This window comes from Neolamprologus brichardi, chromosome 7 (assembly GCF_056152115.1).
Source record: "Neolamprologus brichardi isolate AB-2024 chromosome 7, ASM5615211v1, whole genome shotgun sequence".
Classification (NCBI taxonomy): Eukaryota; Metazoa; Chordata; class Actinopteri; order Cichliformes; family Cichlidae; genus Neolamprologus; species Neolamprologus brichardi.
In genome coordinates this window covers 8,419,465-8,434,137 of record NC_142110.1, presented here as the reverse complement: position 1 = coordinate 8,434,137, position 14,673 = coordinate 8,419,465, and the positions used below count along the sequence as shown (strand labels likewise).

The window sequence follows — 14,673 nt, the reverse complement described above, 5'->3', positions numbered from 1 at the left end:
TATTACAAAAAAGGGCCATAAGGATAATTCATAAATCTGGTTACAGAGATCATGCAAATTCACTATTCTTAAAATCCAAAAATTCACAGATCTGGTTCATTTTCTCACTGCACAGATTATGTATAAAGCAATAAATAACCTGCTTCCTGACAATATTCTGAAACTGTTTTTTAAATGGGAACAGAGAAACAATTTGAGGGGGGAATTAAATTTAAACTTGTAGTAGTAAAATGTTTATTTTTAAAGATGGGGTTGATTTACTGTCATAAAACAAGCATTTTGTTGCTGTTTCTCCCTCTCATGTTAACTTTGGGCAGACAAACAGGCTGTCTGGTCAATCAAATTTAACTTTCAGTTGATCTCCAGTGATTACCAAGGCAAAAAAACTTGAGATAAAATGATCATAATGCAACATTTTGTTTTATTATGCTGTTAGTGGTTTGTCTTTCAGTGCACTGTTTCCTAGCTGCACTTCCTGCCGGGCTGTAGAAGGTTTGCTATAGAAACTAATAGGGTCAGCTGAATTATGATTATGGTACAAAAGTTCCCTTGTCAGAGGAAACTTTCAATAAATCTGACTTTTGTCCAACAAATTACTATTTTTCATCTGCCTCCATCTCACCCCATCTCTAGCATCCTCCCACATCACACCAACCCTCTGTCCTCCTTCATTCACAAACCTCCTCTGAGGTTGTCTTCTTTTACTCCTGCCTGGCAGCTCCATCTTCAACATCCTTTGACAATCCTTCCTCTGCACATGTACAAACAAGCTCAACTTTGCCTCTCTAACTTTGTCTCCAAACCGCTCAACCTGAGCTGTCTATTTACTTGTACTTGCTTATAATCCTGTTTCTCCAGGTCTCTGACAAACAACAATCATAGCATCTTTAAATCTGTAACCTCCACACACCCACACACACACACACACGTGGTCACTCTACAGGACATTTAATCTAGGCCGTTAACTTTTAATTTTAGCATGTTGGTGAATTTTAAAGCACAGAGGCTTTCATTTCTGAGAAAACATTTTCTGCTGTTTGACAGCAGCTGTTTGAAAGCTCAGTACGCTCCCTTGTGTTCAGGGCATAGACCCCTGCCTTTCCCTAGATTTACATTTCACCTTACTTTTGCACAGCCTACTTTATCTACTCTATGAATACAGTGTCTACCCTTCTCTTATCCCCCTTTACACTGAAACAATACATGAGAAACATTTCACTGAGACTCTGGATGGGACCTGATATTAAATTGTATCAAGTATGTGATGGTTTATAAGCTAATTTGCATGAAAAATAAAAATTAAAACCACCTGAAGCTGCATCGCTGTATCACTTTAGTAAAAGTTCATGCAAAACCATAGATAGAGGCTGTGCCCTGAAATGAGGCGCCATCTGGTGGTTAAAAGTGGGTCTCAGGCTCAGAAAGGCCCCTGCAAGATTCTGGGTGGAGGCGGGACCTTTAGACAGACAGGCTGTGTGTGAGTACTCTGCTGCAGTCCAGGCTGAAACAGTGGACACTTTCATTTGTCATGTCTGCGAGGTTTGTATTTTTATTTACTGACTGAAAATTAGTTTGTTTACTCCAACGCTTCACTGGCTGATGAGCTGAACAGGTTTTATGCTCGCTTCCACGCTGCAGCAATGAAAACAATTAAAACAACAAACGGCTGGGCGCGCTCTGAGTGCACCAGTGAAGACGATACATTCATCATCACAGAGCATGCCGTGAGGAACACCTTCAGGAGGGTGAACACCAGGAAGGCAGCAGGACCAGATGCAATCCCTGGCCGGGTCCTGAGAGCCTGCGCTGACCAGCTAGCACCGGTGTTCACTGAGATCTTCAACCTTTCGCTGGCCCAAGCAGTGGTTCCAACAGTCCATCATTCTCCCTGTTCCAAAGAAACAACAGCCCGCTTGCCACAATGACTACCGTCCAGTAGCACTGACTTCAATTGTAATGAAGTGTTTTGAAAGACTGATGAGAGATCACATCACTTCCTGCCACCATCGACTCACTTCAGTTTGCTTACCGGACTAATCGTTCCACAGACGATGCCATATCTCACCTGCTCCACACATCCCTGAGTCACCTGGACACTGGCAGAGGGAATTATGTTAGGATGCTGTTCGTGGACTACAGTTCAACACAATGATTCCCTCTAAGCTTTTCACCAAGTTGACGGATCTAGGACTCAGCTCATCACTGTGTCAGTGGATCATCAACTTCCTCACAGACAGACCCCAATCAGTGAGGGTGGGAAAACAAATCTCCATCTCACTCAGCACTGGAGTGCCTCAGGGATGTATTTTAAGCCCCCTGCTGTACTCACTGTACACTTATGACTGTGTAGCCACATCAGACACCACCTCCATTGTCAAGTTTGCTGATGAAACTGTTGTTGTGGGCCTGATCTCCGACAACATTGAGACGGCCTACCTGGAGGAGATTAGGAACCTGGAGACCTGGTGCCAGGAGAATAACCTCCTCCTAAATGTCAGCAAGACTAAGGAGCTGAACGTGGACTTCACTACAAAGCAGGCGAGGAATTACAAGCCCCTCATCATCAGTGGCACGCCAGTGGAGAGAGTGGACAGTTTCCAATACCTGGGTGTCCACATCACTCAGGACCTGTCATGGTCCTGTCACATCAACACCCTGGTTAAGAAAGCCCGTCAACATCTCTTCTTCCTCAGAAGATTTAGAGACTTCAATCTGCCACTGAGGGTGCTCAAGAACTTTTACTCCTGCACCATCGAGAGCGTCCTGAAGGGAAACATCTGCACCTGGTTTGGGAACAGCACCAAGCAGGACAGACGAGACCTGTAAAAAGTGGTGCGCTCGGCCGAATGCATCATTCAATCAGAGCTCCCTGACCTGCTGTCCATCTACACCATAGGTGTCAAACTCTGGCCCGCGGGCCAAATTTGGCCCGCAGCCTAATTACATTTGGCCCGCGAAGCCATACCAATTTACTATCAGAGCTGGCCTACTGGTATTATACAGCTAATGTATATATTGTTTAGTATTAAGCTTTGCTTGTTCCATATTCAGTTTTTCAGCAAAACGTCTTTGAGTCCATAAGAAAAGATTCATTCTTATATCTGGAGGAATAAATATATTTCAATAAATATTAACGTTAGCCCGCGACTTTGTTCCAGTTTTGAATTTTGGCCCACTGTGTATTTGAGTTTGACACCCCTGATCTACACCAAGCGGTGCAAGGCCAAAGCTAGGAAGATTATGATGGACCTCTCCCATCCCAACAATGGACTCTTCTCACTGTTGAGGTCTGGGAAGCGCTTCTGCTCCCTAAGGCCAAAACAGAGAGAATGAGGAGGAGCTTCTTCCCCCAGGCTATTTGGGCCCTGAACCAGGTGTAGGGCTGGACTCTCCCACACACATCACATCACTATAAGACTGGACTCTCACACACATCACATCACCACACGCACTCTGGTTTTTCTTCATGCACACTTCCTATAATTTTTAATCTCTTTCTGCTATTTGCACATTTTTACTGTAAATTTCTAAGTTAAATCTGTAAATTTTGTAATAGCCTGTAAATTGTAAATACTGTAAAACGACTGTCATTTAATGGTCGGGCATTGCGCAGCTACAAGCATTTCACCTCATGTCATACTGTGTATGGTTGTGTGTGTGACAAATAAAATTTGAATTTGATGCACGAGCAGCTGAATACAGGTCAGAACATTGCTGCTTTTCCCATGTATAGAAAATGTTTTTACATCTGTTATATGCAGGTTGTTCTGTGGATTTCTGCTCCTTGCAGTGTTCCTCAGTGGACTGAATGGATCAAGGTACAGTGGTATAAACCAAACTCTGCTGATGTTTCCTCTATTTGTGTGTGCATGCGTCAGATGTTTGCATAGCCTCTGTCTGACACTTTCTATAACCGACCAGCTGTAAAGCAGGAGCTGTCAGCTATTCTCAATGAGCTGTGGAGTTTATGTGTAAATCACATGACACCTGGGATAGACTACACAATCTCTGTTCAGGTGACAAACCTTTTCTAGTTTATTTAACGCCTGCTATGTCTTGTGCTTGTACAAAGACGTGTTCTATGTTTGAACTGCCTAGGGTAGAGCAAGCTTTTTAAGTCAGGGCAGCCTCACGGTGCAGGATCACGCCTCCCAGCCGCTCTTCTCCAATGTTAATGAGAACAAACTGAGAAATGTAACCACTTTCTTTAGTGTGTACTTTCAAACACTCTGAGCTTAAACATTCAGAGTTTGCAGTCATCACTGTAATAAATAGGATTTGTGGGCTCGCAGGTTACATGGCAATCCTGGACAACTATGAGCGGTCTACATTAGCAATAATTAACAGTATCAATGAATTTTATGCATCTTTGTTTTTGTGCAGTGACAGAAAAACAAATAAACTCCCTCTCAGCTTGTTCATGGCCAAAATGGCCACCTCCTGTTTACGTACACAAAATGCTATCAAATTAGTATATATTAAATCATTTTCCTACTTTCATTGACTTGATTTTTTAAATTTGCAACGGTGCTAGTCATGAAAACCAATATATAATTCAAATTCAGAAATTATACCCTTTGAATACCAGTCAGATTACATATTATTACTACATTTTTGGGGGGGAAATGGCAATAAAGTTCACATTTTTTCATGATGAAACATGTTAGGCTTGTCTAAGTACAAACCTTGTTGGAACAATTGAGACAACCTACTGCAACTAGAAAAAGCAAGATGCAAGGCAACAGAGCAGTAGTGCTCCTGAACCCGAGGAGCTTGTTTCTCCAGTCTCAGAACCATCTACTGATGTGGTCCCGACACAGGAGAATCTTGGTCCTCAACCTGAAGAGCTTGATTCTCCTGTCTCAGAACCGCTAGTACTCATCATCAGCGGTGATGCAGTCAGCCTCTCTGACCAGATCATATAGACCAGGGGTAGGCAACTCCAGGCCTCGAGTGCCAATACTGTGCCGATACTGTCCTGCAGGTTTTAGATGTGTCCTTGATCCAACACAGCTGATTCAAATGGCTAAATTACCTCCTCAACATGTCTTGAAGTTCTCCAGGGGGCTGGTAATGAACTAATCAATTGATTCAGGTGTGTTGACCCAGGGTGAAATCTAAAACCTGCAGGACACCGGCCCTCGAGGCCTGGCGTTGCCTACCCCTGATATAGACAGTGCTTGAAGCAGTTATGACCTTCTTGCCATATTGGCAGAATAAATGACCTGGAAGCTGTTGCACTGTCTATACCTGTAAACTCCAGGACACGTTTACAAACAATTTTCGTTGTTATTTGCGCTGCAGCTGCAGGTTAGGATGGAGTTACTGTGTGTGTGTGTGTGTGTGTGTGTTTACAAGTAGTTTTAAACCTTGTGATCCACAAAACAGCATAACAGTAAAAGAAGAATTGACTGCGTTACAGTCAGTGCGGGAACGGCGGCTTTGCTCGTGCGCGATTCATTTGCAGTTTGGGCGCACGTGAACATCTCCTGCCCTGATAGCGGCTGGAGGAGGACTATCCTCCGCCTGTGAGCGCTTTGGCACGAGCGAGGTGCCCATGGCAGCACCCGCTGCTTGTTGAGAGTAAGAGCAACAAGCGCTTTCACGTCAAAAGTTGTCATAAATAAGCCTCCAATAACACCAGAAAAAGTCGCCAGATTTGTCGCTACACTGTAAAATCGAATTAGTTCCCAGAACTCAAAAAAATTGAGGAAACTCGTTGCCTCAAAAAAATTGAGTAAAGCTTAGCTAAAAATGACTAAATTAGGATAACTTATTTATTTTGAGTACTCTGTACAAGTTCATTTGTTCCCAGAACTCAAGAAAATTGGATCAAGTTTATGTAAGATGACCAAGTTAGGGCAACTTACTCATTTTGAGTACACTGTACGGCCTTGTTAGTTCCCAGAACTCAAAAAAATTAAGGAAACTCGTTGCCTCAAAAAAACTAAGTAAAGCTTACTTAAGATGACTGTTAGGACAACAGCCATCATTGCAAGTCTGCAGTATTAAGAATAACTTGATATTTCTGACTGTACAATACTAATTGTTTACTTACTGACAAACATTTCAAGTTCAACTAAATGAAAAAACAATTTGTGGTAACCTGAATGTGATTAAAAATAATTAACAACACTTTTTGTAATGATGTTAAAATCAGCCCAACTTTTATTTTCAAACACAACAAAGTATAACAGCCAACATACTGGACACTGTTCTGCTGAACAACAAACAATTATATTGCCATCATGGTTATAATCTCACAATGAAACAAAGTCTCAGATGTAATTATTCTGAAAATAAGTTTAGGCCTACCTCAAGTTTGTTTTGTACTTACATTACTTATATAATCAAAATAAAATATTTGTTTTTCTGTCACAAGTGCAGTCTCTAATTTAAACAACACATTTGTTTTGCATTCCAACACATGAGCTGGAATGTTGTATTATTTTAAGGATGGCTTGTTTCCAGTCCAGGCATTACTGCCTAAATGACTATCATGGATCGAGGTGATCCAAATGTAGGTGCAGAAGAAAGTCTTTAACTTCCCTTAAGTACAGTGGCAGTGGATGTGGGTTGGAGATGCAATGAGCTTGAACCTGCAGGCGACCATCTTCACTGACCACACCATCTGTGACGGAGGACTCATCTCTCCTGTTGTCCTGCAAGCAAACAATCATATTTTTTGGAACATGAACTGAATTGCTTTCTTAAAACATTTTTTTCTGCATTTGGTATAAAACAGACTCCAATTTACACAATCTCAGGCACCCTCCCCACCAGAGAGGTGACATTCAATGTCCCACTGTCAGTCTGGATAGCTGTGACCACCACCCAACACACAATAATGTCATGAAAGCATCATTTTAAAAAGGGCTATGCAAACATGGCCAATAACTTTCATTCTAATGATGTGCAAAATGATTTGGGCACAAAACAAATTTTGCTGTTAGAAAACTTGCAGACGTCACTATATACAGTGTAGACCCTCTAAACTAAGTTTGGGGGATGTGATCTTTCAAGAAATGCAGACCAAACTGTTGTTGTTTGTTTACTTACACAGCATGTCTTGTAGAATTAACTGGAGTCAACAGCAACAGCATAGTGCGGTCATATCTCAAGTCTAATAACAGAAGACAGGAAAAGATCAGTAAAGAAACAACTTCCCCAAACCAAAGCACAAATAAAACAATAAGTAAAACAGGCTGATCTAAAGTATGATTAAAGTTCAGCCTGATTAATATAAATGTCACTGACAGTTGCTAATATATTGGAAAACCAAAATACTTACCACTGAGTTGATGTCTTTCTGTCCAACAGCAGGAGTGCTGGTCCCGAGCCTCAAAGACAGTAAGAAGCAAGCAGAGGGAGAAAAAGCAGAACATTTTTCAGAAACTGATTTGATCCTTAATGGCTGTGCAATTATTGTAACATAGAGTTTGCTTATGTTGTTAAATAAAGGCTAGATTTGACATTAATAGATGCCACCCCAGATAGCAAGGAGACATTGAACAGATGTTGATTTTCCATCTGAACCATCAGAATCGTCATGCTTGAAATGTCAACACAAAACCAATGTTGAAACAACATTGAAATACTGATGAAACCTGACACTGACATTGAAATAACATTGATTCACTGTTGTTCTGTCATCGTTGATTGTTGATCTATTTATAGTTGACAAGGTGACAACAATCACGTTGAAAAACCATTGATTTATGGTTTCGCGGGAAATTAAAGCTGCTACCACTTGGACTATTCCATAGCCCCCCCTCTCACAGTGGTACATCCCTTCAGGTAACCATTGTCTTGTACAGTAGAGCGGGACATTAGATTTACTCTCAGCGGAATTGACCGGAGAAGGCATCAGTTCATGCACTGCACTGGCCTGCACCACGATTAATATAAGGTAAGAATGAATGACTTTTGTTCTATTCGTTATTTCCACGGTTGCATTTGAATAACAGTAAAAAACAAACAAACTTGTTAATGTAAAGTTTCGGACAAAATGTGGGAGCCCAAAATTGTGTCTACTTTCATCTTACAATCCGGCAACAAATAAATTGCACTGCGAACAAAGTCAACAAAGAAAACATTTTCGTTTCATACTTTTCCGTTATATTCCCTTACAAAGCTAGCTAGCTAGCTTTAACGCTTAGAGGGTTCCTTTGTTCTTGCCGTCGCCTCGGCGCTTGACCCAGACTTTCGCTCTGTAGTTGCTTTTTAGCATAGTACTACAAAAAATTGTAAATCTGTGATATATGATTGATAAACGTAAAGGTAACTGTATAAATGTGTTCAATGACTTTGTTACTTTTAATGATTGGAGAGCACCCGCTTCGATTCGCACTCAATTCAAACTTGACGTTGCACGCTCACCTAACTGTACGTTGCACGCTCACCTACCTTGCGTTTGCACCTTTTGTCCACACGTAAACTGCGTTTTATTATTTATTTATTCGTTTTTCGCCTCTCACTGCTTAAGCCATTAATCTTTCTGGAATTGTTTTTTTTAAACAGATGCGACCTCACAAAAGATATTAGCTATGCTGTCAGACCTGACGACAGCTGTTAACGAACTCCGTGAGGAGGTCAGAGCCATCCGCCATCCCTGCTGAAATGAATCGGTAGATGCTGGGGTACTGCCTCTGGATTTGCCCTTGCACAACATTGAGGAGCTAAACAATGCAGAGGCAGCTCTTCAATCATAAGAGGCAAATAAGGCAATGGTGAGTATATAAAGGTTATGTACACTTTGTAACTATAAAGTGTAATAGCTGTCAGATGTGATTTAAATACATAACAACGGCCTGTTGATTAAACACACAAGCACTTGCATACACATTTAAGACATGAGACACGCTAATTCCATCTCTTAAAATGTGTCTATAGGTGAGACGCTTTGCCTTGATTGGAGGGACCACACTGGAGGTGCGAGTCCGCCATGTAATGGCTTATGCCATTACAAATGAGCTGGCCTCGGTACTCAACTGGGCAGGGAAAAAAACCAAGGACCAGACAAAGCAAAAAATGGCATTTAAAGATACAGCACTCTGCAAATGCATATATGGTGGTAAGTTTTACAGTTTTTTTGCTATATTACTTTGTCTTTCTTAATAACAAGACTTTCATGTCCAGTTAATCTGGAGATGGAGTCTTTGGTCTTTGGCTTGTTTAGTCCTCGGGTTGTAGTTGTACAGCCCGAGGACCCCATGTTTATTTTGTTTTAAAGGCTACACGGCACACCATGCTAAGACTTATCACTTTTTCCGCTCATAGCTCTTTGGGAATCAAATGCGGCAGTTTGCAGATTTACGCCTGGTGACTTTCATGTTTATCAGCCTAGGAGTTTACATACTTTCTCCCCGCTGAAGACAGTTAACAAGAGCTTATTCATGTGCTCTAATTCACTTTTTTTGTTTGTGTGTGTGTATTTTTTTCCTAGATGGCCTGACGCAGCAGTTAGGGGCAAACTCTATGTCCGAGTTTGTCTTTGCACAAGCAGTGCAGAAATGGCTCCGATACGCCCCAGATCGTTTGGGTGGTGCAGGACGCACATCATGCATCCCCATTCCAGAGTAAAAAATTACAAACTTCTGTGAAACATATAAATGTAAATAGGAAACTGTCTTTTAATAAAGTATTTAGCAAACGAAACATGCCTATTGACCTTTTTTTGTTTATTTTTTTTCTCTGTTACATCACATGCAATGCTTTCTTATTTTAGGATATTAATATTGACATGATACATTGTGAGACATTTGTTGTTGTTGTTTTTATAAAGGGTGTCCAATTTGAGGAATAAGTACAATTATGTGTTTAGGTGGTTTAAGTATTGATGGAAACATGCAGTAGTTTAGTATTGGTTAAAATACTTATAAAGAAAGGTAGATTTCCAGTCATGATTTAACTGTTGTTTTAATAAAAAGCAACTGTGCGAAAGAGGTGGAAAATCAACACCATAGCTCAACAGTGTTTCAATATCAGAATCTGACATTGTTTCAATGTCAGGTTTCAACATTGATTCAACATCAAAACCTGACGTTGTTTCAACATTAAAAAAGGGTGCAAGAGTGACATTAGGTCAACGTCACACTTCAACGTTGGTTCAATGACGTCGCCTGATATTGACTCAACGTTGTTTCAATGTTTCCTTGCTATCTGGGACAGATGTTCAAAAGCTGCCACAAAGCATGAAAAAATGGACATCTCTGAAAACGTTGGAGCATTTTTACAAATATGTGATGTCTTGATAAATTGAGCATATATTTGAACTTTACACATCTACATTGTCGCCTGAAAATATCTTAAAAGTTTATTTTGTGACCCAGAAAAAGTAATAAGTTTTTTAGCCGTGCTCCTCCGCCATTGCCTACAAATGGATCCGCCTTTTCTCCAGACTACCCTTTCTGGGTCACAAAATAACCTTTTAAGATATTTTAAGGCAAGAATGTAGCTGTGTAATGCTCAAATACAAATCTACTTAATTTATCAAAATATCACATATTTGCAAAAGTGCTTCCACGTTTTCGGAGAGCTCTGTTATCCACCAGCGGGATAGCTGACCGGGAGGTCAAGGCTCAGAGTCCGCGAGCACAGCTAACTCATGGCTTATTCTTTTCAATCCCCCTGCACTCTTTTGCTACTCAGGTTAAACATGATATATATATATATATATATATATATATAGTTAGTTAGTTAGTTAGTTAGTTATGGCTATGGATTGAAAATACCCCCCACACCCCACCCCTAATGGCTGCACCTCCCGAAGAATTTTGTCTGGGCCTTTATTTCACTTTTTTATTTCAAACAATCAACAGAAAATTTCACAGACATAGTTTTATGTAAGGTTTTTAAGGCTGTGGTGTTAATTTTTAAGTAACATGAGCCCAGCGGCAGCAGCAACGCTAGGCTAACACTAACTAGCTAGCAAGATTATAAACCTGGTGCTAAACTAAGAGAAGCCACAAAATCAGTTTGAATAAGAGTAAACATTTACTCACCAAGTCAGTGTATCAGGTAAAGATTCACAGCAATGAAAACAATAATATCTTGAGCTGACGCTTTTCCAGGTTTGCTCAACATATTCCATAACAAATGCTGGCACCATAAACATGCGGACTGATCCAAGAGGGAGGAGAACGGTAGTGACGGGGCATTTTCAAAACACACCTTTCATCCTTCCGCACTGAGAAACAAAACGTCCATCTTACTTAGTTTCTCTAAGTTAAGACAACTCAAATAAATTGAGTTTATCAGCATTTTTGCATAAAAAGTACTGGCAACTTATTTAAATCGAGTTATGATAACAAATTGATAAAAACTGAGTTCAGCCTATTTAATATTTTTAATTAAACACAATATTACATTTTACAGTGTAGTCGCTTTTTAGAAAAAAAAACCCGACGCTAACGGGGTTTGAAAACTCCCTAATATAGCGACAAAATCGCTAAGTTGGCAACACTGTTTTCAGGGTATTTAAAAAAATTCAAAACAAAACAAAACAAAACAAAACAAAACCGTGCATCTCAATGGGCATTCTCTGAGCATGCGCAGAATTACGCACAGCTGTCCTGTGATCCTGTGATCGAACAAAGGATCAAAGGCTCAAAGAGCACTGACGTCAAATTCGCGGCCACAAAAGTCCTTAAATACCCCCTCTTCACCTTCGCAAACACAGTTTTACTTGGAACATTTTCGGAAACAGCGAGTTGTGTTTTGCAAACCAGAAACCTTTCAGAAAGGGACTATTTTTAAACTTAAACAATTAAGCAAACATTTTTTCTTGTCGACACTTTGCATTAAACCTTTAAAGAAATGTCACACGAAACATTTAATAATTCACAGTCTGACAGAGAGATTCGAGAGGAATCACAAAGACTGTATGGGTTGATGGAGAGAGAAATACCTGACCCTATGGAGCTTCAAATGAAAATACAAGAACTCCAGTTGGAGTTGAGCACCCTAAAGTGCAAAAAGAATTATTATAAAGATCATTTCCATCAGTCAAGAGATAAGCTTAAAAACATGAAGGCTCAGTTGTCTCAGATTGAAAGTGAGAGAAACGAGCAAAAGAAAGAGAACACAGATCTCAAGGACTCTTTAGAGAGACTTGAGCAGCAAGTGGGAGAAGCTCACCATAAAACAATAAAAAAAGAAGAGATAATAGAAAAACAACATAGGGAAATATTTCAGAAGACAGAACTCACAGTTGAGCTGAAAAGAGAAATTTGTACTCTTCAGCGTCAGGTGAGACAGGCACTGGATGAAAAACAGTCACAGGTGGAATCTCTGGAGGCTAAAATGCAGGAGCAGGTAAGCACAATTCAGAGGATGCACCATGACTTTCAAGAGAAAGAAGAATATCTCCTTAAAGAGAACAGCAGCATTGCTGCTGAGATAAAAAAATTAAAAACAGAGAACACAAATCTCAAGAAACATTTAGAAAATCTTGAGTATCAAGAAAAGACAACAGAAAGTCTGACACTACAAATATTTCTGCTGGAAGAAAAAGTCAAAAAGCAGAATTTCAAACTTGTTCATAAACAAGATCTCATAGATGAACTTTATGAACATCTTAACACGAAAAGAGAAATAATTAATAATCTTAAGGATGAGCTGACAAGGGAGGAGGAAGAAAAAGTATTAGCTGCTGTTCACAACATCACTGGTGAACCTCTGCAGCAGGAGAGTCTTGCTCATGAACTTGAGGGGCTTGTTTCTCCTGTCTCAGAACCATCTCCTGATGTGGTCCCGACACAGGAGAATCTTGCTCCTGAACCTGAGGAGCTTGTTTCTCCTGTCTCAGAACCATCTCCTGATGTGGTCCCGACACAGGAGAATCTTGCTCCTGAACCTGAGGAGCTTGATTCTCCTGTCTCAGAACCATCTCCTGACGTGGTTCCGACTAGTAGTGGTTCATGGCGTCATGGTGCCAAACGCCTACTTAAAATAGGTTTAGGTGTTGCCGCAGTAGGCCTTATTATACCTGCAGCTTACTGGGGCTTTTCAATGCTTTACAGTGATTGCCTTTTTAACTCTGCCTATAGCCTCCTTGAGCCATATTGCTACCTTAGTGATGGATTAGTTCCCCTTTAAAGACTAGTAATGATGGACTGCTTTTCATCCACAGTCCAGAAAACCATACGTTGTTCATGTTAGACAACATGAGCAACATTTAGCTAACTCGTGCTCTCATTTTTCTTTTCTTTTGCCTCTCACCCCCAACCAGTCGTGACAGATGGCTGCCCCTTCCTGAGCCTGGTTCTGTCAAAGGTTTCTTCCTGTTAAAAGGGAGTTTTTCCTTTCCACCGTGCCTAGTGCTTGCTCACAGGGGATCATTTGATTGTTGAGGTTTAATTTGCTTGAACTAAAAAAGTTCAACATTCTGGTGAGGGGTTCACATAGTAGGGAGCACTACAAAAGCTACAAATCTTTTAAAAAGATTTGTTAGCGGCAAATAAAAATAAAGAAAACAATTTTTGAAAAACATCTCTTACGGCTCTGTTTATTTGCTTAAATGAACACTTGTATTTTTTGTCATAGAAGAATATACATTGTCTTAAGTAAGTTTAATAATTTTAAATTTAGCCCTGTCACGGTTCTGGGTCAGTTTGACCCAGTACTTTGAGTTGTTATGTTTTGGTGTGTTTTTGCATTATGGATTGTTTTCTTATTCTCTTGTGGTGCTTTTGTTGGTTATGATGATGATGATGATGATTATTATTATTATTATTAATAATAATCCATGTTTTAGTTATTCTTGTTTAGGGATTAGTTCTTAGGTTTTGTGTTCTCGTGTTTATTGCTGGTTTAGTTCAGTGTCTAGTCTGTCTCTCTCTGTCCAGTCCGTGTCTTAGTTTAGTGTGTATTGTTTCCTGTTTTATTTTGAAGGATTGTGTCTTATGTCAGTGTGTCCAGCTTTGATCCCCTGACTCGTTAGCCCCAATCTCTCCCAGCTGTGTCTCCCTCCTGTTTTCCATTCCCTGATTACTTCCCTGTGTATATTAGCCCTGTGTTTGCCCTTGCTCAGTGTTGCGTCGTACCATCGGGTTATACTTGTGTGTTTTCGTGTTCAGTATTTTTGTGTTCAGTTCATGATTTGTTTTCTCCAGCAATGAAGTTGAGGTTTTGAGTTACAATTCTGTGTTCGAGTCCTGCATTTGGATCCTCATCTCCGCCTGCCCGCACACATAGCCCTGATATTACCAGCATAGAAGCATTCACAGTCATTACACTGTTTGTACACCATATGTGAAAAAAAGAAGAAAAACAGAAAGCCAAATTAGAAATACCTCTAAGCAGTAGAAGGTTGTTGACAGTAGCAAGCTACAGGTCTATCAATATCTTACTGTTTAACTTTTGTGTTAACTAGATTGATATTAATGAAGTCAAGGTTAAGTTCGTTTTTAAATTTTAGTAATGGTGGTTTCAAAATATTTTCAATGCACTGATGTGCACTGAAGTAGAGGAGTCATCAGTGAATAATGAAACTGGAGATGTCACTTCTAGAGCAAGACATCTGACTTAAGTCTAATGAACCACGTGCCATTCATTTCTCTTAAAATTTTATCACAGTAGTTCATTAAAGAAAACACGAGAGTGCGAGATCAGAGAGAATATGAACTTAGATTAAATAAATGAATCCAATAAGACAGAAAACATTTTAAAGTC

At 40.1% G+C, this 14,673-nt stretch overlaps 1 protein-coding gene and 2 long non-coding RNA genes across 4 annotated transcripts; 2 read left to right on the top strand and 1 right to left on the bottom strand.

Annotated features, from left to right (window-relative positions):
* Positions 1-6,093: 6,093 nt before the first annotated feature.
* Positions 6,094-11,197, bottom strand: LOC148101934 (uncharacterized). The gene is made up of 4 exons (XR_015719224.1): positions 11,004-11,197; positions 7,292-7,340; positions 7,060-7,123; positions 6,094-6,662 (listed from the first exon to the last, which is right to left on the bottom strand). It is a non-coding gene; the product is annotated as an uncharacterized LOC148101934 (long non-coding RNA).
* Positions 7,496-9,648, top strand: LOC148101935 (uncharacterized). Of its 2 annotated transcripts, XR_015719229.1 has the most exons (4): positions 7,496-7,909; positions 8,521-8,729; positions 8,893-9,073; positions 9,446-9,648. It is a non-coding gene; the product is annotated as an uncharacterized LOC148101935 (long non-coding RNA). The 2 variants fall into 2 exon arrangements; XR_015719228.1 differs by lacking the exon at positions 7,496-7,909 and having other exon boundaries at positions 8,512-8,729.
* Positions 11,198-11,573: 376 nt separating the features above from the next.
* LOC148101933 (uncharacterized) lies at positions 11,574-13,098 on the top strand. The gene has a single exon (XM_087844596.1). It carries the CDS (start codon positions 11,818-11,820, stop codon positions 13,096-13,098), a length of 1,281 nt encoding a protein of 426 aa, XP_087700722.1. The 5' UTR covers positions 11,574-11,817.
* The last annotated feature ends 1,575 nt before the right edge of the window (positions 13,099-14,673 follow it).